Raw genomic sequence first — 23,876 nt, 5'->3', positions numbered from 1 at the left:
TATGAGTATATGTATATAGATATATATATATATGTATATATAACGTAAACGACACATCATTGAGAACTCGTTGTTTTTGTAATCACAGTTTGAGTGGAATGGATTTTAAAGCCACAGCGAGATGATTGGAGTGAGTGATTGGAAAGATTGGAAAGAAAAGCGCGTAAAAGCGGGTAAATATGGAGTCAACCATGTGATTATATGCGTATATGCGTATGTGTGTTTGTTTATGTGATTAAGATTTAGTATGTAGATGTACATAAGTATTTACAAACACGCAGTACATCGAGCGAAACATGAATTTCATGAACAAAAACCGTGTATGAAGTAAGGCAAAAATATTCTGTTACTTCTTCGAAACAAAACTACGTGTTTTTTGTTTTTGCATTGATATTTGAAAATGGGATGCAAATATAGCGACGAAAATTACCAGTAATTAAACTTACGAAAAATTGCAAAACATGACTGGAGAGTGCATTCAAATAATTGTAATTGCAAATTATTTACACACCTACTGATGTAGACACCCACATTTACAAAAGAAAAAAAAAATTGAATACAATATAAACATGCAATATCATATTGCAAATATTGCATGTGATACAAGTAAATGCGACAATATACAAAGACGATATACAGATAGATAGAATCGATAGAACAAGTGGGTGAATAAGAGTGTGAAACATAAGTTGTAGAGTAGTAGTGAAAAAAGACAATAACAACAACTATGTTTTGTGTGACATTTTAAGTGAAAGCATTCAAATTTGTTATAAGTTTAGAAYGGACGCATACATGAGCTTTTTAACTTCGTAAGCGAGTTGATAGCCCGCATATGGGTTAGCATCGTTTTCTGGCGGCCTGAAACAAAATTTTTCATTAAGTGTTGGCTTTTGTTGCTCTTATTATCATTGTTATTATATGCTAAAATATATTTGCATTTGACATTGCTTACAAAGATAATACATATATGCATGTATACTATATATATTCATTAGTAGAGAAACATACTTTCAGAGTTGTGGTAGACAAAAGTAATTATATAACAATTTTTTTTGTAAGTTTTCTTAATTTTTATTTAAATACAATCAATAAGCTGCATATTTTACAAACGCTTGCTGTTAGAGAGTTATAAAAAACGGAAAACAACTTRGATGTTAAAAATTTAAAATTAAAWTTTTTACACTGGAAAAAAATGTTATGCCAAAATGAAATTTTTGATGATTTTTGCAGAAGTTTGCGCAAAGTATAAATAAAATTATAGATGAGTGAAAGTACGCAGCGCAAAAATAATATAACTTAAACATTATACACCGCTAAATTGCGGTGTTTTGTAACATGAATATTATTTATTGCTTGGGCACTGCTAACTAACACTTTGCGGACTGCAATTTGGAAAAATGGGCGCGCTTAAATGCAGCTAAGCTAAATTTTTTAGATGTGTATAAGAGACAGGCTTGGGCACTGCTAACTAACACTTTGCGGACTGCAATTTGGAAAAATGGGCGCGCTTAAATGCAGCTAAGCTAAATTCTTTAAAGTAAATATATATTTATAGTATATGTCAAGGCGCTGACTTTTGCTAATATATGTATATAGATATATATATATATAATTGATATTTTACCAATCATAAATGTTGCCATTAATTTAATAATAATTATTTATGTAATAATAATAATTAATTATTGATTTTTTTCACTTCAAACAGTTTGTTATTTTTAAAGCCGTTTTGCGTTAAAGCCTTTTCATAAAAATAATCTAAGCATTTCAGCATAAATTTATTGTATAGTATAATAACTTTTGAGGTTTTTTTTTATTATTTATAATGTCATCTTCTCATACTCACCTGTTGTATTGTGATGGTGATATCACCTGACCCTCAACCTGTTGTCGGTTAATCGTCGGTTTCACCTTGTTAACTTGTTTCGCAGCTATTGAATTCATATGCAACCCTGTACTACCATTGCCGGTGCCGTTTGTGCGGCGACCATTGCGATTTATGACTGTAAATAGAAATGTAACGGTTTTTTAGTCTACATACATATTTCAAATAATCATAAAACATAAATACATCCATACACAAATATGTATATTTTCGAAATGTTTTTGCACTTAGATTAGCTGTATTTATATAGCGTCACCTAAAATGCAAAACTACGTATCATCAAAAGAATCGAATTTGAGTTTTTATTGCTTACGATTCACTACATTATACATATTACATTTATGTAGCATACAAGTTTTAGATTCCGCTGTCAGATATAACCAATTTATAACTATTTTATAACCAAAACACAAATTTTGTTTCAATGTGAGTTGTTTCTGTTATATCGCTTTTCCCCCGCCCGTCAGCTTGTGAAAAGTGATGTTACCTTATTTTGCATTTTAGGTGATGATATGAGGGTGCCGCAAAATGTGAAGTCAAAATTATTCGCATACAAAATGTAGTAGTTTAATATCACTCTAAAATTACTATTGATACGCTTCAGAAGATTGCCCAATGAGACCGAAACGTTTTATGAGAACTTTTCAAATTAATTCCATGTTAAACCCATAGTTTTTTGGTTGCATTACTTTAAATAACGAAATATGTCGTAGACAGGTAGTCTGGATTTGTCTTATACGATTTCCGAGTTATTAAGTTCCAACATGATTGTTGCTGGGTTAGGATCCGATTTCATAAATTCACAAATGGATGAATTTGTTTATAAAATATATATATTTTAATGTTTTTTTACTTTTTTGTACTTTCGGGTACTCATGCTAATTACTTACTTTAAATTTTCGGTTAGTGATAACAATTACTTATAATTTTAAATTCAGAATAAAAATTTTTAAACACAAAGCAATCAAATTTATAGCAATTAAATATTATAATAACAATTAACAATGTGTAATTATTGCCGAAAAATAGTTTTATCGATCCTTCTGCGACACCCTCTAATATAGGACTTTAGCTTGTTTGACATATACACATTAATATTTAAGGCTTTGTTGCCAATTTATTTTTAATTTTATTTAGTATTATTTAGTTTGATTAATATATGTTTTTGGTTTGGAAAGTAGCAACACTTGAACTTGTTATTTTCGGTTTATACTCAGTTCAACTAAAATTAATATATGTATGTAGTATTGCACTAGTTGCTGGTTTAATTTTGTGATTTTTCGTATACTGTAAAGATTATTTTATACATTTTGGGAATATGATTGCTCTTTTAAAGTCAGCGACATCTAAGAAAACTAAGCAATTAATCAGTTTAAAATAGTTAAATATCGATTAAATTTGGCATAGCGCTCATAAGGTTGCATATGCTGGGTTCGGTGCTTGGTTAGAGCCGTCATAATGGTTCTACAACCGTTGCTGAAAGTTGTATCATCACTCATTTACTTTACTTTACTTATACATATTAGGAAAACAATTTTGATAATTATTTTAAAAATAGCTGCCCACACAACGTAGTTATATCTGGATAACCCATTACAGGGTTCGCCTATAAGGATAGTCACATTGAACTCATGCTTTAAATATGGGTATATGTATGAACTTCTCGTGAGCTTACGCGGTTTTTTATAGTAAAAACAGAGGATAGTTATTAATTTTTATTTTCAACATGATGCTATTCGGGAAAGAAATGTAGTGCGAATCAAAACTCGACTTCAAATGAATTGTGAATGCTCCCCAAATTTATATCTGACGTTTGATTCTCAAGTCTTGTAGAATCCCCTGAGGTGATCTAGTTATTGATGTCCAGAGCATAATGAAATTATGTAGGGAACACTTCTGCTGCCTGCTGAATGGTAGCGAAAGCATTACCCAATCGATGACGACGGAGACATTCCATTGACCGAGCATGAAGGATGCAAGCAGGAGCATGTACCATCCTATTTGTAAAATAGGGTTGAACGAAAGCATGCCCAACGATTGGAATTTAATTGTGCATCACCCAATCCAAAATAATAAATTTCCCAAGATGCCGCTGACTTGAATGGAGGTCTTGCTGCCGACGAACATTTAAACAAAACACAACACTTTATAAATACTTACGGTTCACATCCTCTCTATCGCGTGTCATGTCACCTAATCACCACCAAAGCGTTTTAAACAAAAAAAGTATATACAAAAGAGAAAACGAACTTTAGAAAATGGGCATTTGTTATGTTTGCGGCGATTAGGTTGAAAAGAAAGGTAAATTTTTCAAACATTTTTGTACGCGTGTGTAATATAATTTGGTTGTGTTGTTATCTTTTGTAGCGACACTACAAACATATATAAGTAAGTGAGTAAATAGTATGTAATATAAGTAATTAAAAAGCATGTGAAATGAAACAGTACCAGATGATTATTATGTTTTAGCAGTTTGCTGCAGTTTTTCGTGTGCCAAAAACTACTAATTTGGTTTTTATTTTCGTTTTTCTTGTTGCAAGTTAGCGTTTGAGCGTGAACACTGACATATTGCAGTTGTTGTTGTACATATATAGTACATTTAGCATATATTTTATTAGTTTTGGAAATACGTTGGACTACATTCTGGCTATTTCAAGTGTTTAAAACTTTTCACTTCTTTTGTGACTATTTCGTTCAACGATACAAGAATTATATTCGAAACTATTGGTTATTGAATTAAACTATAAATATTTAAATACTGTATTTTCAATCACGAATTAGGACAGTTCTATGTAGAGAAGAGAGAGACAAAAAAGTGTACTAGAAAGTGTGTGAGTATAAGGTAATACAAGTATATGTAGAGAAAATGTTTTTTTTTTTCACAAACACAAAAGAAATTATGTAACAGTTATATGAAATAGTTGATTTGTAGTGACAACAAGTACTTGTATATACACATACATTTATAGTTATGTAGATGAAATTACAAGTTTTACGATTTTTTTAGTTGAAATAGTAATTAACAAGCATAATTCATAGTATATTTATAGTAGAAAGTAAATCAGTGAAAAAGTTAAAAAATATTTATTTCAAATACAGTAATGAGTACCAAGTACGAATAGTAGTAATTGATTTACTTATACAAGTAGTGGAACGAGTAAATGTCATAGTTAATACACACACGTATAAAGAGAAATTCTCATCACTAATTTGTTGTTATTATTATTGTTTTTACAATTTATAGTAGACACACACGTTAAACGGTAAATGTATTTACTTTTTTTTTATGTGAGTAACCGGTTCTAGACTTATTGGAAAACAAAAGAAATTATTACAAACATACAAGTAACTGAATAGTACCTGGTAGGTAAGGGTTATGCTACCTACAACACGACACTGATTTAACTTGTTAATGGATTTTAATTTTTTGTTATCACTATTCAATGAACATTGTGTGAATAAATAAATTAAAAAATTCTCTACAGAAAAAAAATATAATACAAGTTGATGTAATTGTAAAACTAACCTCAATATAAAAACCCCATGATTTTTCGTATATTTCTCAAAACTCCACTTCTAAAAAAATTCAATTTAATTTCAAAATTTCAAGAGATAAACTACTTAATTACTTTAAAATGTATATAAACATATTTAACTAAGAATAAATTACATTTGAAAGTACAAAAATGTATTTTTAAAGAGAAAACCAAGCTTCAAAATGAAAAGTTATCAAACAAAAAATCTAAATCTAAATCAGATTTACATTCACACCGGTTTAGGTCTTAAAAATTACAGAAGTAATCGATGTCTGAAAGCCTACGAATTATGTAAACTCAACTTTGGCGCATAACCCTTTCTAGGTTTTCACTTATAAAGTGTGATCCAAGTAGAGTTAATTTTTAAATTAACCTTTTTTGGACAGATAACGCGTGAGTCGTGCCAAGCTGTCATCTAACTCTTGTCCGCTATTGTGTGGATTGTGGTTAGTCGATTCAGTGTCGTTCTCAGCAACTCGAACTGACATATGGAACGATTTGGCGCATTTTACGTCAAGATCTTAAATTGAAAGCGTACAAAATACAGCTTGTGAAAGAACTGAAGTCGCTCGACCTAATCAAGCGACATTGCTTCGCTCTATGTGAAAAGATCCAACAAGATACGAAGTTTTAGAGTAAAATTTTGTGTCAGCGATGATGTCCAAGAGCATTCATTTCATCAAAAAAAAAAAAAAAAAAAAAAACAGCGGTTTGGTGTAGTTTGTGGGCCGACGGAATCAACGGTCCATATTTCTTCAAAAATGACCTAGGTGAGAACGTAACCGTCAATGGCGATCGTTATCGCGTACTAATAACCAACTAGTTGTTGCCCGAAATTAATGCTCGTTATCTCGGCGACATTTGGTTTCAACAAGATAGCGTCACTACCCACACATACCAACAATCAATGGATTTATTGAGAGAACACTTCAACGACCGGTCGATTGATCACCAAGATCGTGTGATATCAAACCATTAGACTGGGGATATGTAAAGTCTAAAGTCTATGCGAACAACCCCGCTTCGATACAGGGCTTGGAGCAAGCATCACACGTACCATTCGCCATTTATCGGTCGAACTGCTGGAAAGAGTCCTGGAAAATTGGACTCAACCAATTATTTGGTTTCAGGATACACATTTTCTTGGTGATTACCATGAGATGGGGTAACTATATTTCTAGTCCAGAAAAACGACTGCCGCAGTGCGTCTTTTTCGTAATATGTTATTAATTTGTATGTTTCGCATCAGAACAGTGTTTCAGAAATTGGCTTCTTTTGGTATGGAAACCACAAATTATCAAAGAGATGCGAAAATATTAATGTTAAGATATTATAGCTCCAGCTGAGCAATACTTTTAACAATTTATTGTATAAAGTTTTCTAAAATCAATAGCGTAAAAACGGTTATAGATAAAGATCAACAGAAAAACTCCCAACTATAAAAATTATTTATATTATTAAAATCAATTATAAGGATATTTCCGCTCACTTGAAGGTTTAAACAAAAATTAATTAAATAGCTAACTACCATACTTGAAGAACCCGTTTCTGTATTAAACAATTTCAGAAAATGTTAAATTTGGAACAAAGTAAGAATGTGATGAACAAAAAACTTTCTATACATATAAAAAAATGATGAATTGCTAACTAAAAATGCGGAAACAAAAGAAAGGAAGCACATCTTAGAGGCTTGTGTGGATACTACATTTTGTTCATACGAGAGCGTGTGCATGTAGGTGTCTACAAAATTTCGTTTTATTATTTATTTCTTGCTTTTTAAGTTGAGCAATTACAATTTAGCGCATGTTGAAAAAATTCCTTTTTTTCCACTGGAAAATATTTGTCTCAAATGAATTTGTGAATGTTTCGGTATGWGATTTATAAAAATGATTAAACCGATAATGCTGATTTGACGGTAAACGGATGAATGGAAACTTATGCTGTGTGTGTGCGTGTATGTATGCGCGAATAGTATGTGTAATAGTATAGGTATTGTAGAATTCTTTTCATTACCCGTTACTGATCCGCGCACATGCACCCGCTTGGGCAGCTCGGGCGGCGTAAATGTGGGTGCTGGATGGAAATCATCTGTAAGATATTCACTAATCAGCATTCTCGCAAAAAATTATGTTTTTTTTTTCTTTTTTTTAATTCATCAATATGTCTTGCAATTTTAGTTTTAATATTGTTTGCTTCATGTTTTCTTTTTATTTTTGTATTTTTGGGTTATAATTTCAATGCGTGAGCTATAAATTATAGTATGAGCGTKTTTTTACGTTACTACGTGTTCCTTGCTAATTACCTGGTTTTTAATTTATTTAATTTAAATGTTTAAATTAAATTATCAGTTTTTAAGTTTTTGTTTAAGATAACTAGTAAAAATTAAACTAAACAGTTTGCATTATATTATTGTTACTGGAGATAACATTGTTGGGCACGTTAAGTTGGGATAACTGAAGAAACTATTACAAATAATATTTTATTGAAATATCACTAAAATTATTGTAAAAAATAAACAATGAATAATCGCTTGTATGAAATTTTTATATTTTATGAATTATATAATCCATATAAAGTATATAGTTATAGAATATTTTAAGAGGTCCATAAGTTGTTTATGTTAATAGCTCTCAAACTAGCTATCAAAGTAATAAGACCACGTCCGGGAAGCAGTGAAGAAAATATAGCAGCCGTAGCTAAGAGTTTACGCGATGATCGTGGAGAGTCGATTTGGCGCCGTTCGCAACAACTCGGAATGACGTATGAARCGACTTGGYGCATTTTACGTCCAGATCTTCAATTGAAAGTGTACATATTACAGCTGTGCAAGAACTGAAGTCGCTCGACTTATAATATTGTACGGACAGGAATACGATATGAACTACATATATATAATAGTATATACTTGACGGCTATTTTCAAAGGTGATAGTTTTTCAAATATATATATCTTTGTATACACCTTTTGAGCTAATCAGTAAAGACAAGCGAATATTCCTCAAAAAAAAAAAAAAAAAAAAAAAAAAAAAAAAAAAAAAAAAAAAAAAAATTAACGTCATAAATTAATATATTTTATTTTATTAATTAAACTTTGTTGGAATTTTATTTAACTCATAACCTAAAATTTTTATAATTAGTGCAAACATAATTAAGAGAACTTATAAAAACCAAAGTGTAAAAGAATTAATTTGAGGAAAAGTAACGACAATGTACAAAAAGGAAAGGCAAACATGTTTTTTTTGACGAGTTCGAAGGCAAATTTTCAGGTTTTGGATAGAGGAAATCAATTTAAGGCAACTATTTCACATGCTCAGTTCAATATTTAGTTAAAATCGTGTATAAAAAGTGTCTGTATAAAATTGTTTGTTTGGTGATTCAAAGAATTTAAGAAATAGTAAAATTAGAACACAAATATTCGACTATAAAAGCAGGTGAGAGTAAAAATTGGCAACATGCAAAGCAACCTACSCATACATATGTATATGCTTTATGGATGGATTTGTTAAACATGCAACAGCTTRGGTTTAACGACATACACACATGGCAACAACAACTAAACGGCGACTTAACGGTACATATGCACATCCTACGACGACATAAGTGAAGCAAATAGCTAAGTACTAGCATATATGCAAATATGTGACTAATTTGTTGCAGTTATTGCCGCTATAAATAGAAGAAATATGCTACTAASCTAATATAAAAATATTATATAGTAACGCACGCATGTATATTTGRAAGTAAATATAGTGATGCATAAGCATTTTTTAAGTTCTTTGAGTAAGTGCGAGCATAGCTAAAGCAGGCAAGTTCTTTAAAAATATTGCTTATAAAGAAGCTAACTTCCAACGTGTTCTTTTGTGTATGTTAATTAAGTACATATTTTTTAAACAAACACTGCATATCTACCCAAATACATATACAATAATTATTGAGTGTATAACTGTCTAAATAGTTTTGATGATAACTAAAATTACAGCTATAAAATTCAAAATGGTCTAATTATTATATTTGACTATTTTTATTGAACTTAGTACTGTTATTGAGCGTCAATAACAGAAGAGATTTYTGATTTCTTTCTTTCTTCGAATTCGAAGTAATTTTCTTTTGTTTCTTTCTTTGCCTCCACTCTATCTGATGTTGAGTGAAGTTCCAGTCACTAAACTGATATCTTCACATAGTGCGAAAATTTAAAGAAAATTGTTATTTTTTAATGAAGRCCTCGTATTTTTTATACATAATATTTTTTAGGTACCGTAGAAATAAATAATTAACATTTAGCTGATTTTTTTTTAGCAATTATTTTTCGTTTCAAATCGAAATTTAGGGAACTGTAGTTATAGAGTTTTCAAAAATTGCTTTCTTTGAACAATATCACTGTAAATCTKTTGAAACCTCGACTCCCTTGCATATTAGCAAATTACCATATAATTTTAGAATTTTTATATAAAAATATATATGCAATATTCTACACGTGCAAATTTATTATGTACTCTATAGCATATGCTTTAATATACTATACATATTATACAACGGACCCTTCATTTTACATACTACTTTACATTTTCTATAAGTATCCTTCGACAAGACATTAAAAAAAATTAATTTCTAATGCTACAATATAATCATACATAATTAGGTCATATTCCAAAAACCTCAAAATGTAAAAACTATCTAAAATGCTATGTAATTAACGAAAACTATCCAGATCTATTTATTTTATAACCGCGGCTAAGGCCATCGAGCATTCAGTTATTATTTGGCCTTTTTACGATTTCTGGTAAATGGTGAGAGTTTATTATTTTTTGGTACTCGCCGTTTCGCTTTTGATTTTTCTCAGTGTATTTGAGAAGTTCCATTAACAACGCCGAATCGATGTGACCAGGGTTTATGTATATGTAACTATAAAATTTTAACGCATAGCTATTTTGAAGTTATTATAAAAATATTTGGAGAGACTTGGGGATTTTTGGGCAACCACTTTTTATTATAAATATTATTTAATTGGATTCATGGTGTTTTTCATAAGATGCTGAGTGTTGAAAAATGTTCATACAAACGAAATCCAATAAAAATTTGTTTAAATCAAGAAATCAAGTAGACCCCCGACAAGCGAATAACCAGCACTTCTTCTAAAATGGRATTTTTCGTTTTTCTATAGATGTACCCAATCTCTATGTACATATGTATATCGATTAAAATTTTTACAACTAGACTACATCTTTACTAAGGGATAGTCCAAGTAGAGGTACTTCTTTCAAGAGTTTTTTTTTTTTGACAGATCACTGGGGTCGTATCAAYCTATCATATTATTTTTGTTCAGTATTGTTTTGTATTTCATCAGGGAAAGATTTACACCTGAACAACCTTTAGAAATTATTCAACTTTATTACGAAAATTTACCTTCTGTAAAGAATGTGCTCAACTTATGGTCAATAAAATCGGCCTACTGAACGTACCAATCGTAACATACCTTATTGGATAATATTCGACCGAATAGACTACGTCCAGCACGCAGCGAAGAAAATATAGCAGCCGTAGCAGCAGAATCTACACGAAGACTGTGGAGAGTCGATTCGGCGTCGGTCGCAGCAACTTCAACTGGCGTATGAAACGACTTGGCGCATTTTAGGTCGAGATCTATATTAAGCGTACAAAAWACAGCTTGTACAAGAACTGAAGTCACTCGACCTTCGCAAGCGACATAGTTTCACTCTATGRGCTCTTGAAAAGTTCCAAGAAGATTCGACGATTTCATGCGAAACTTTGTTCAGAAATTAGACCCATTTCTGGCTCAATGTGTATGTAAAGAAGCAAAATTGTCACATTTGGGACATTGATCAACCTGAAGAGATTCAAGAGCTGCTGTTTCATCCAGAAAAAGCAAAGGTTTGATATAACCGGCTCATATGTCTTCAAAAAAGACGCCGCTGAGAATGGCGACCGTTATTGCGCCATGATCATCGACTACGGCGACTACGACGGCGTCACTTCACACACATCAATTAATGGATTTATTTTTTAGAATATTTCCGTCAGCAGATAATTTCATTTTTGGAACGGTCTATTGATCACCAAGTTCGTGTGATATCAAAACGTTAGTTTTTCTTTCCTGTGAGCATATATAAAGTCTAAAGACTATGCGGGCAATACCGCTTCGAGTTAAGCCTTTAATCAAARCTTTGTCCTTTGCAGGTTACCAGTTGAAATGCTCAAATGAGTCATCCAAAATCAGACTCAACGGATAGAATATCTGAGATAATCTTTGAAAAATTAATGCCAGAGAATGTTCTTTTGAATAGYAATAAACATTCGCCATTAAATTKGAAGTTTCTGTGTATTTTCCTTAAAAAAAAAGTAGGAAACCTCGAAATGGATYACCCTTTATATACAGGGTTCAACTTCATACCGTTCGAGCAGCTGTTGCACTGGAATCAGCATAAATTTGCTGACAGACAGTTCGGAGTATTGYTCACAAGTGTGCAAAAGCGTTTTTCCAAAAGTGAACGCAAAAAGAAGTTATCAGCGATGGAATTCAAACGTAATAGTGTGATTGCTTTATATAATATTTAGCTGGAAAATTACAGCTAACAATTGTTCGTGAGCTCAAACACCTTAATGTGAATAAAGTTTTTGTTTATCGCACCATCATTCGTTACAATGATACTGGTAACATTGCAAAACGCCATGGAGGTGGTCATCAAAAGACTGCAATGTCACGTAAGATGGTTCGGAAAGTGAAGAACCGACTTGAGTGAAATCCACGACAAAATGCCAATCGAATGACTAAAGAACTGTGAATATCTTTCCGCAGCATCCGACGCATGTTGAAAAATKACAACAAGTTCCAAAAGGCCCATGAGCTCACACCGAAGCAGCAACAAGAGCGCAGCAGTTGCTTCGCTTGGCCGAAAGCGGTCAAATTTCGAACATTGTGTTTTCTGACGAAAAAATTTTTCCAATTGAGCAATTCGTAAACTCTCAAAACGATAGGGTTTGCTTAACCCGCCACAAATAATGGCTTGGGCCGCTGTCACCGCAGATGGGCGCTCTCCAATTGTTTTCATCGATCCTGGCGTCAAAGWAAATGCGACATATTATCGGGAAAGTATTCTGGGGACTGCTTTGAAGCCGTGGGCAAACAAACATTTTGTTCGCAAACCATGGACGTTTCAACAAGACCCAGCACCGTCTCACAAAGCACAACAATGTTCATTACGACTACACAATGGTTCTCGAATCCAATGGATTATTCTCTCTGGGTCTTTCTGGAGAGCAAGTAAACGAAGTAAAAAATAAACCAGTCTCGAAATGCTGAAGAAAGCCACTGTCCGTGAGTGGGCCAAAATACCGGAAAGTCACATTCGGGCAGCTTGCGATTCGTTTCTGACCGTCTCAAGGCCATAGTTAAGGCAAAAGTTAGTCATATCGAGCAGAAGTGAAGGTTCTAAATTTATGATTGCTTTCACACAWTTGTACTTTAAAATAAATAAAAATAATTTTCTAAACCGAATTTATGGCTTTTTTAATTAACTACACTTCGAGTGAAGGACCCTGTATATAAATTCACGAAATTTGGCATAGATTATTTTCTAAGGCAACGATATGATCTACGAACATATTCTATGATATTTAGCTGCCATTTAAACTGACCAATTAAAATGAAGATACGGATAGTTTAGTACCCCTTATGACTGTGAAGGGTGTTATAGCTGCGGTACAGACGAAGTTAATGCTTTATCTTGTTTTTTAATACTTCAAAATTTCTATGCGCATAATTTCAATAAAATTAATGTAATCTTTGACAAAAATAATTTTTAATAGTATAAATTATTAGATACTTACTTAGTACATAATTAATAAATACATACATACATATAACATAGATGTATTTGTATATCATATATGCAAAATTTACAAACAAAAGCGAATATTACAATACCTAAGCAGATTATGCAAAAAAAAAATTTTTATATTCATGTAAATATATATTTAAACATAAATATTTAAACATAAATATATATTTGTATGATTAATATTTATGATGTTATAGTAGTTATATTCAATAGAATGTGTTTATTTATAACCTTCAAATGCTATGCGAACGCCGCAGTTGCTCAGAACCCAGACACAAATTACAACAATTAGATTTATATAAACTCGATGCGAACACACACATACGAAAAATACCTATTTACTAATTATATGTAATTAAAAATCTCATTTCAAAATTAAACAAAGCCGCAWATCGAATCGTATTATCGACTAAAATCTAAGTTCAACAGCTGATTACAAAACGTTTTTAATATCAATACATTTATAATACATATTTGCGTTCCAAAATTGTTCCATAAACAGTTGTCTATGTATGCACGAGTATATGCAGCGCCTATTCAAGTCGCACTCGCTAACCGAGTTCGACAGCAAAGCGTTTTCGAGCGTTCGGTGGTTCGGTGTATATTAACACATACATTCAAAAAAAAAAAAAAGTAGAAAAATGCAGAACCAATTCATTATTGTTTGTACGAGTACGAGTAGTTGGTAATTAAAGTTACGAATTGTATTGCAAGTACATTATGTACTCTGTACTATGTACCATGTATATAGTATATAGTTATGTTTATTTGCACTTACTTGAGTAGAGCGAGTACTCATCGTCTTCTAGCCATTTCGTACAAATTTGTTGTATTTTTTGTTTGTTGTTGTATTATTATAATTTTTTTTTTTTGGTTAGATATAATATTATTGTAGTTTAATACACATACAATTTGATTAGGTCAGTGAAAATACATATTAATTAAGACACAACGTCGATTACGTAAATAATATTGTTACAAATTTAAAGAAATATAAATAAAATGTATAATCAAAAGCAACAGAAAGAACTGAAAGAGTTTTACAACTAATGTTTTTAAAAACATAATATTAATTGTGACCACAAAAGTGTTGTTATATGAAAAAAAACTACAACAGCTCGAGAAATGCATAATGTATGAGTATTGGTTCTTTGAAGGGTTGGAAGCTCTAAAAATGCTGACTGTTATTCTTTTAGAAAGTAACTGAAAAGCTCGTTGCTGAAAGACCACAGACTTTGGCCGTTTTTGAAGTCTATTCCTTTTCGATCAATAAATATTTCTGCTTGAATAGAAATTTTAACACTTTGAATGAGATTCCTAAATACCAAAGAAAAACATTTGAAATTCAAGCTACAAATGTGACCAGTCATGAGTGAGGGCTCAACTGGAACCACGTCCAATACGGCCATAAACATTAACTCTTGATCAACACATTAATAAAATAACGGAATTGAAGAGTTGACGATTTACAGTCGGAGGAATATCGAAAGTATCAGTAAAAACCATTTTGAAAGATGATTTAGGCTTAAGMAAAATGAAASCACGATAGGTTCCAAAATCACTAATATTTTTYGAAAAACAGAAGCGTGTTAACCTCTGTGAAACAATGCTTCGACTATCAGAATGTCATCAAACATATTATTACTGACGATGAGTATTGGAACCATGCTTATGACTCGGAAACACACGGTAAATCGCTCGAATATCGTGGCAAAAGTGAGCCGATGCAGAAAAAACCACGTTAAAGCAGATCAAAAAACCAGGTTATGTTGACAGTTTTCTTCGATTATCGAGGTGTGGTGCACTCTGAATTCCTTCAGATCGGCCAAACTGTCAACAAGGGATACTATTTGAATTTCGTGCCGCAATCATCGTATTCACCTGTATTAGCTCCGTGTGATCTCTAGCTATTTAGCAAAACTACCGCCCTGATCAGTTTTGAGTCAATTAAACGGGAAGCGCTACACGCATTGGAAATTGACTATAACAATGGGGTGATTACTTTGAGGTGGCGACAAAGGTTTTTAAGAATAAATTCAGAATTGTAAAATATGAACAAAATCTTACTATTTTTTGCTCATATTAGTAATAGTACCAAACAATGATTGTATATTTTGAGGTGCTGATTAAGGCATTGTTTTGATCCTGTGCTTTGAGCACCGTAGGCTGCGGCTGTAACACCGCATTTAACCACTAAAAAAACGGACATTGAGTGTGATTGAGTTACGGCCTCCTCGATTGAGAATAAAAGTGACTTCAGAGTTTAATATTCCCAAAACACACTCTCACAATTTTGCCTTTAAATTTTGAATTAATATTGGGAAGTCCTCAGAGGTCTAAACCATACTTCCAAATATTTTATTCGTTCCGTATTAAGGAGAAATCTTTTTTGTATTGTTGATGGCTTTGGTAATCTATACTAAATTCAATAACTTGGTATTATATAATTTATTTATGTATTAATTGTTTGGATAAATAAATATATATGGATCTTGAAAAAGGCTAGACAGATTCCTTGTTGGTTCTTTCCTTTTTGGTTTTGATCTGTTTTTGTTTTTGGTAAYTTTTAAGTTACGCGTGGACATATTTGTGGTCGCAATAAACGAAAAAAAAAATTATGAAAACATACATATATATTTAAGAAGTCATTTAATAATAAACCAAAGAAGAAATCGCACTACTACTGCTGCATGAAAAGTATACGATAGGAAAATGACACAACAATGATTACAAAGATGATGATATTTTAATTACAGAGTCGATTTTGTGACATTTTGTTTGAGTATGTTGGTAACTTGTTTTTTAAACTAAAACGTAAAAATGTGTCGACTTTGTTGTGATTCATGTTGTTTTTGTTACACAGCGAAAAAGTTTGCAGAAATTTACGACTAGCAAAGTTGCTGAATAACTTATAAAATATTGTATGAAAAACATGTAAAACAATGGAATTGGAACGCTTAAGTGTATGAGAAAGATTAGGAAACACACGGTAAATAGTTTATGCAATAAATAGTACATATGTATAGTATGTAAGTAGGTGTTTACGAGTGTGTAAATAGATGCTTACTAAAGTAAATGGACATTGATATTCGATTGTGGTACTACAGATAACGCGCATGAAGTATTATGCAATATATAATACATAAGTGATAGTAGTAAATGAATGTAAGACATCTTTAGTGTGTGTGTGGGCAGTGCTGAATCGGATTTTTATAATTTTGGTTTTTTTGTTGTTAAAGGATTTAAAAAGCGTTTTTAAAAAGCTCTCCAAGAATCAAATTTTTTGTTAGTCACTTTTTGTTTTGTACGGCCACAAGCACACACACACACTGCTATTTTATGAATGTTACAACACTTAAACACATATATAGATATTTTTATTTTTATTTTTGAAGAATAAGATGTGGGAGATGAAAAATATTGTAACCAGATTTATAATTTTATGCTTGAAATTAAATTTTCTTATGAATAATTAACGGATGATTAACTGTTAAGCGGGCTGAAAGTGTATGCTGACACATAAAAACAGTTCGTAAGCATTTTAGGGGAATAGTGGCAGGTCGTGAGCAGAGTGGAGGGCGTGGCGACACTTTGCAACATTGAAATGTAGCTGCTACCACGTTTTTGTTTTTCCTAGTTATGCTTTTACAGGCCTAGAACTGTGCTGCCTTATGCGTTACTTGCGTTTACTGGTCACGTGACCAGATTCTGCTTATGTATTTATGCTAAGAACACTGAAAAACGCATTTACTAACACATTTTGGAATTTTCTGATATTTTTTAAATGTACAGTGTATATATACATGTATGTGTATATATGCAGTTTGGATTACAACACAAATGTCTGTTACGTTGTGTGTATGAGAAAATGTTAGCTTGTTGGTGTAAATTAATTAAGCATCGCATGATACTAATACCGAAAACACATAATTCAAAACAAAAGAAAATATGTCAGTAAATAAAATTTGAAAGTGAAAAAAAAAAAACATAAGAACATGTATTAAATGCATATTTGAATTTTCATACGTACTTGCACGTCCCACCATTTGGACGGCGCGGACGCCTTTCCTGAATGTGGCCACTGTTTCGTTCATAGAAATACACACAGTTTTTTTGTTTGGCGTTTTTTGTTTAGAGAGGAACGTGTGAAAAGGTAATGACAGAATAATGAGAGATTTATGTTGATAATTTGTTTGGTTTTCATCAAAATGAAATTACAAAACAAAAATCACAGAAAATAAGAACACAAAATTACCAAAAACCAAAATTTAGCACAAAAGTACACATAAGGAAATCATGTCGAAATTAATGAAATAAATTAAGAGACCAAAAGGAATGATTTACGTTACTATATAAAGTGGAAAATCATGTTTTTGTACGACATTGGTGATATTTTATTCATAGCCTTAATTACAGAATCTGTCGTTAGTGTTTGTATATTTAGTAAAAAGTAATTTTATAATTTTATATTTGTATGTAAGTATATAATATATATAGAAATGGTACTAGTTATACTATCCATAGTATACCAAGCTGCTTTTGATGGAGTTTCATATTTTTTTCAAATAAAACTAAATTGTTACGCAGGGTTTTCCAATAAAAGTGATATACTCGTAATTTCCTTCAAAAAAACAACACACACTAATTGTTAAAGAAACTCAGATGTATTATATCGTGTGAAATAAAATTGATACAATTAAGTTGATTTAAATCTTTATATTAGCTATATGTAGGCAAAGAGAGTGTTGACCCCATTCAATCCATTTGTAGTACACAGATATACTACTGGGCGGAATGAATTCTGACCAATATTTTTGGTAAAAGGTCAACTACTCGTATAAGTAGTGGATTCCAAATATTCATTACTTGAACCGTTTTCTTGTTGGATTTGGCGAATTTTTGGGTATAAACTTCCTTACTCTAATGACATTATTCGGGCAATGTTGTAACCCGTTATACTAATTGTTTCTTGATTTGTGTATTGGAAAGTGATATAATCAAATGGAATTTAAAAATGTGTTACATGGGAAGTAGGCGTGGTTGCAGCCATATTTTGCCCATTTTCTCACTGTAACTTAAAAATGTTAGAGGAATGCCACATACCAAATTTGGTTGAAATCGGTTGGACGAGACTCAAGATATGTGATTTCACTTAAAAGTTGGCAGGACCAAGCCCATCATACAATTTCCTCCCCGGCTCCGTTAACACCTTAATGTTTTAATGTTACTGGTGAATATAGTTATTGGTTTATTCTCTTAAAGTATTTTTTAACAGTACCAGTATATGGGGATAGAGCAGAGTTATTTTTTGATTTTATTAATTTTGAAACTGTCGGTAGAAGTTCTAATAATATTTGCATCAGACGAATTTGCTTGTTGTAGCCTAAGTGGTTTAAGAGATATACATTAAATTTCTTGGAGGCAGGACCATTCCCACTTTTCCAAAATATTTTGCCTACTGGTGCTAAGTTAGATTTTATTATTTAATTTAGTGCTTAATTTGGGCATTTTATTAATTTTCGGTTAGTGGCGTTTTATCGGCGTGTCAATAATCCCATAACGCCCATTTATAAAATCCGCATTACTTTCTTCTTTGCCAAAGAACGGGCAGATGAAGTGTCATCAAGATATGTAAATTTTTACTCAAGGGGGTATTCTACTCCAGAAATTTGAAAAATTTCGATTTTTTTTTATATATTTAAAGTTTAGACCCTTAAGAACATATCTTCCAAGGATTTTTAAAAATTAAAATTATTTTAAGAGCTACAGTTACTTTAAACGCGCTTTTCTCGAAACTACTTTTTCCACATGGTACCGGCATTATCTCAAGTTCCATACAACCGCTTTACTTGAAATTTTGTATGAATCTTCTTTATATAATCCCTTAACCTTTATCTTTATATAATCCTTAATCCTTTATTTTTAATATTTTAAAAAATTCAGGAATTTCAAAAAAAAAAAGCGTAAAAAATGATTTTTATTTTCAGGCAGCCGCCATTTTTCGAAAACAAATTTTTTCGTGTTCCCTGAAATAGGGGCTATAACAGCATCCTTACTGATTAAGAATTTCTTTTGACTTTTTTTTCAGACCACCAGGAGAGTCAGGATCAATGCCACCAGGATGCGCCATTTTTTTTACACCTGTCTCTCCCCCCTCCCCCCTCTAATTATTTTTATTTTTAATATCTTTTTGTAAATTTTTTTTTTTTGTATTCTTAAGAAATCAATAAAAACACAAAAAAAATGGATAATAAAAATATTTTTGGTTTATTTTTACATAAAATTCAAAAACCTGACCAAAATGATTTCTAGAGTAGAATATCCCCTCAAGTTACAGCTGGCACAGGCGAACATAACATATAAACCTATATCTTTTCTATTAATTTTAAGTAGAACCGTTAGGTGAACAAAATTATTATGCTCTGTAGCAACAGGTTGCAAGAGTTTCAAACTACACATATTCAAAATGGCCGAAACGGAAAACCTGACATATTAATTAATTGTGTCTTTAAGGAGTTATATCCCCATGAGAATTTGAAAATATTCGTATATTTGAGAATATTATTCGAAAGTGTATACGGCAAATAGTTTCAGAGTCAGTTGTCTTTGCTAATCAACTGAGTTGCTGGTTAAAATTGGTTACCTCCTGGGAGCACAATGTGGCGTCTGCGGTCTGGCGCTCCTGTTCTTTCCTTTTCAACCGACCAACAAACCATGATTTTATAAACTTGAAATGCGTTTTGTTGAAATGCTGTTTTTTTGACATTTTTCACTTGTTGAAAAGTTTTACTCTTTTATCGATCTTTAACTGTATTCATCTACATTAACAATAAAATTATTTGGCCTTTGGATTTGAGATTACTTCAAGCTACAGGGATGAAGAATTTTGTTTATTTATTTATTAAATAAAATAACACTTAAACCAATTTTTTTTTTTTTTTTTGCTTTCAAGTTGATAGTCCATGATATCGATTTCAAGTACATATCAGTGCTACTTCAATTGTAGACCACTCAAAATTTTTTGATAAATTATTTTACAATATGTTGAATGCTGAGCTACAAATCTCATAGAGTCATAACATATTCTTTTCATTACGATAAAGTGTTATCGGAAGTTGAAAATTAAAGTCGTAAAAATCATTGTAAGAATATGATTTCGATATGCATATACATATGTTACAGATGGTAAAAGTGCAAAGAGATTATTACCACTGTTCTTATACAGTATGAAGATGACATGTGTATCTGTATGAATGGTATATTTATTATATAGAACAGGTATTGAAATTTGTATTGCAGCTAATATATGCAAATATGGAGTTTGATGTTTSGGATATGAAGATTACCAATATTGATCTCGTACAAAGATATCTGAAACTTTTGCTAAAACTATTCGAGTAGACGTCGACAAAAAGTTGCTTAAGACAACTGGTACGCGATTTTGGTGTTATGAATATGAAGTAAAGATGTCTGCCAATATAGCGCTCGAGGCTTTTTAAAAGTTTATGGACAACTAGGTTCAGCATTGTCATGATTTTACCGGCTTAAACAGAGGTGATAATAATGATTTTTATTAAAATACCTGAACAATGTTTTTGTCAGTTCGTGTCTAATTTGATGGGATGATATCTTTTTGCTGGCTATAGCGCTTTTGTGTGCTCAACGCTGAAACACATTGAATCTCACAGCTTTACCTTAAACATCTCAGAGCTCACTTATACATAMAATTTAAGCTATTATTAAACTACCATAAGATAATTTAGTTCATGTAAACTCCTTGTAGCTTGTTGAGCGATGGCAGAAGTAGAGGAAAATGATAAATCTGTTCTTCGCATTAGACGAGTTCATTGACACTTCTTCTTAAATTAGCATACAGTACTTTAATTTGACAAGCAAAAAAGTAATTATTTAACCTCGATATATTATAATTATGTAAAGTGTGTTCGAAATTTATTTTGTACTTGTATAATATATTAGCTTCTTATTCTTAAGTTTTTTAGTATACTATCTACATCTTCTATAAAGCATCCATGTTACTATAAGTCGTTGCAGGACTACGAGTGACGTGTTTAAAGCTTCGGCATAAAGGGTTCATATGGGTCTGAAAATTTTTCGTGGAATGCAATACGTATTTAAATGCTTTGATTTTAAGCTTCTTCTAAAGCATGGTGAAGCTTTTTAAAGAGTAAATATATGTATAATACATTAATTTTAAACTCAATATTATATTTTTTTTCGTCTTAGAGCATTTACAGAGCAGCCAATTTGGGGTTTTAAAATATTGGTATAAAACTTTTGGAAAATATTTAACAATGGTTCAGGATTGTCTTATATTGGGAAGAAATTTTAAAACTACTATTTGAAGTTTTCGAAACCAATCTCCAGAGTAATATTAGGTTGCTCAAAGCCAAGCTTGGATTCTAATTATGTGTATATGAGAAACATATGTTGTATAAAGCATATATTGYCCTAATGTAAGTTCGTTCTATTTAGCGCTTCATCTGCAGTTCCTCAAAAGGTTAGGTATTTCGCCTACTTATTTATATTTGTATGGAGCGTGACTAACTGTACTACCTTAAAAGCGGTTTATGTTTGCAAATTGGCTTGTATTATTTTTAGAGGCAACTTCTGCTCTAAAAAGTTGCTAGCAAAATATTCAGTACGCATTTAGTATTGTATTATATCATATAAATATACTTTTTTAACTTTCTTGCAAATAAAGTTGTTAGAAGAGAGCGTAAATAATCATTAACTCCATGTAGCAGCCAGGAAAAACATAGTTGCATATGTACACATAGATAGAAAGTATATAAGTGTGGTATGTATGTAAATTAGCTGGCATTTTTGGCGTTAAAACACTTATGTACGCATGTATGTAAGAATGTTGAGGCACATTTAAAAGAAATTGCGAAAATTACAAGAAATAGCGCAACATTGCTTATGTAAAATGACGGTTTGCCAACTGCTSGTTAAGTTAACTTATAGTTTACGCTTTTGTTAGATACTTTACGCAATTGCTTTAAGTTAATAATTTTCAATTTTTATTATACATATTTATTTACTGTTATAACTATGCATTTGGCAAGGTAATGCAATGAATTGGATTTTTTTTTGTTGTTGTGTGATTATTTTTGGATTAAGCAATAATTTAGTTTGGATTATTACTAAARCTATGGTTATTTTATTATTACTATTAATTTGTTTAGGATTTTTGTTTTGTTTGGCTAATTTGCATACCCTCCATTTGGTTAAGGACTGAGGTAATGCCTTGATTCACCATTCCGGTCTGCATCATAATCATGCCCACATCTGTAAGATGGTTTACAATTTGTTGTTGTTGTTTGGTTTTGCTTCAAATGTTTATATAATACATATAAGAAATCAATGAATGTTTTAATTTCGATTTGAGTTTCCAAAAATAATTTATATATGCATATGTAATTGTAAATGTAAATGTATAGCTACTACATAAATACTTATGTTTTAGTATTAGTTAGGTATATTTCGCATAAGTAAACGATACGTGTGATTGATGAAATGTGATATCGTATTTGTACTGGTATGTTAGAAGACTTACGACCTTTGCCATAACGAGGCGCGTAGTGGGGAAATTGTATTTGTAAAATAATCGTTGCTGATATCATTACCCTTAAGATTTATTGTGTTAGTATATGATAGGTTATATTATTTATTTTGTAAATAGTTCAATAAACAATGCGAGAAGTGCTTGGAGAGTTTTTGATCTAAGCTCGTTTGGAAATTTATATTAAATTTTCTTGTAATATGAAATTTTTAAATAGTCAGACTGAGAGGACCGAAACTCGCACACTTTTCCACTTCAACAACTGCAATGAGATGACGAAGCGAGGAAATCCATCTTGAGGAATCGCCGAGCTTCATAAATAACTGTAAAAAATATTGGCAAGTGTCTTTGGTCAGATAAAAATCCGGATCTGTTTCGGTCTGACTGACTGTCTAAGTTTTTTGTGATTAACTTTTTTTAATAACTGCAATTTATTAAACTGGATATGAAAGAATCGGAGAAGAAATATTTCATAAATGTTKTAGTGTGAATATATTTTCAGTCTTGTGTGGTCTAGGTAAAAAGCCGTCAAATACGGTCGAGAGTTCGCTGAAGATATGTCTGGTTCTGGACGACCTCTTCAACTAATGAAAMTGTTGTTTGAGGATCATCAGGCAAGTGTTAAAGTRTGGTAGAAATTTTGGGTATAAAACGTGTTCTTGCTCAACTCATTGCATTGTTTGTTGCACTATCTACATTCGTAGTTGAGTTGCCTAAAGCCATTCCATCGCCAAGAGGTTTCATCAATGCAGCGCATACTTTAACTAACTGTAACGCGTGAATAAGAACCAAAAGCTTGCGCTACTGCTACTACGGTAGAAATAAACAAACGGTTCGTCAAATGCGCGGTTAGTGTTTAAGCTGCGCGGCGTGTGTGTATCCTGGCGTAGCGAAGCCGCATCCAATGCAACCAAASTGTTTACCAAAACGCGGTAATTTATCTAAATTTCATACGCACTTGTTGTTGTTGCCATTTACGSTAGCTATTAGTCACGCAAGGCACGTAGCGTTGGGGAT

At 31.7% G+C, this 23,876-nt stretch overlaps 1 protein-coding gene across 26 annotated transcripts in view; it reads right to left on the bottom strand.

Annotated features, from left to right (window-relative positions):
• The window catches only part of LOC108970191 (calcium-activated potassium channel slowpoke), a 136,797-nt gene that overhangs the window by 7,783 nt on the left and 105,138 nt on the right, over nucleotides 1-23,876 (bottom strand). For 11 of the 26 annotated variants that reach the window (XM_018935413.1, XM_018935409.1, XM_018935411.1 and 8 more), the window contains exons 15-19: nucleotides 22,514-22,585; nucleotides 7,435-7,509; nucleotides 4,046-4,078; nucleotides 1,847-2,003; nucleotides 793-858 (exon numbers count right to left, since the gene is read on the bottom strand). In XM_018935413.1, coding sequence (XP_018790958.1) covers nucleotides 793-858; nucleotides 1,847-2,003; nucleotides 4,046-4,078; nucleotides 7,435-7,509; nucleotides 22,514-22,585 — 403 coding nt within the window. The remainder of the gene's footprint in view (nucleotides 1-792; nucleotides 859-1,846; nucleotides 2,004-4,045; nucleotides 4,079-7,434; nucleotides 7,510-22,513; nucleotides 22,586-23,876) is intronic. The other 15 variants (XM_018935426.1, XM_018935414.1, XM_018935424.1 and 12 more) reach the window with 9 other exon arrangements.

Source organism: Bactrocera latifrons, unplaced genomic scaffold (assembly GCF_001853355.1).
Source record: "Bactrocera latifrons isolate USDA-ARS-PBARC rearing strain unplaced genomic scaffold, ASM185335v1 scaffold_29, whole genome shotgun sequence".
Lineage (NCBI taxonomy): Eukaryota > Metazoa > Arthropoda > Insecta > Diptera > Tephritidae > Bactrocera > Bactrocera latifrons.
Note: the sequence above shows the minus strand (reverse complement) of the source record. Positions and strands in the feature narration are given on the sequence as shown.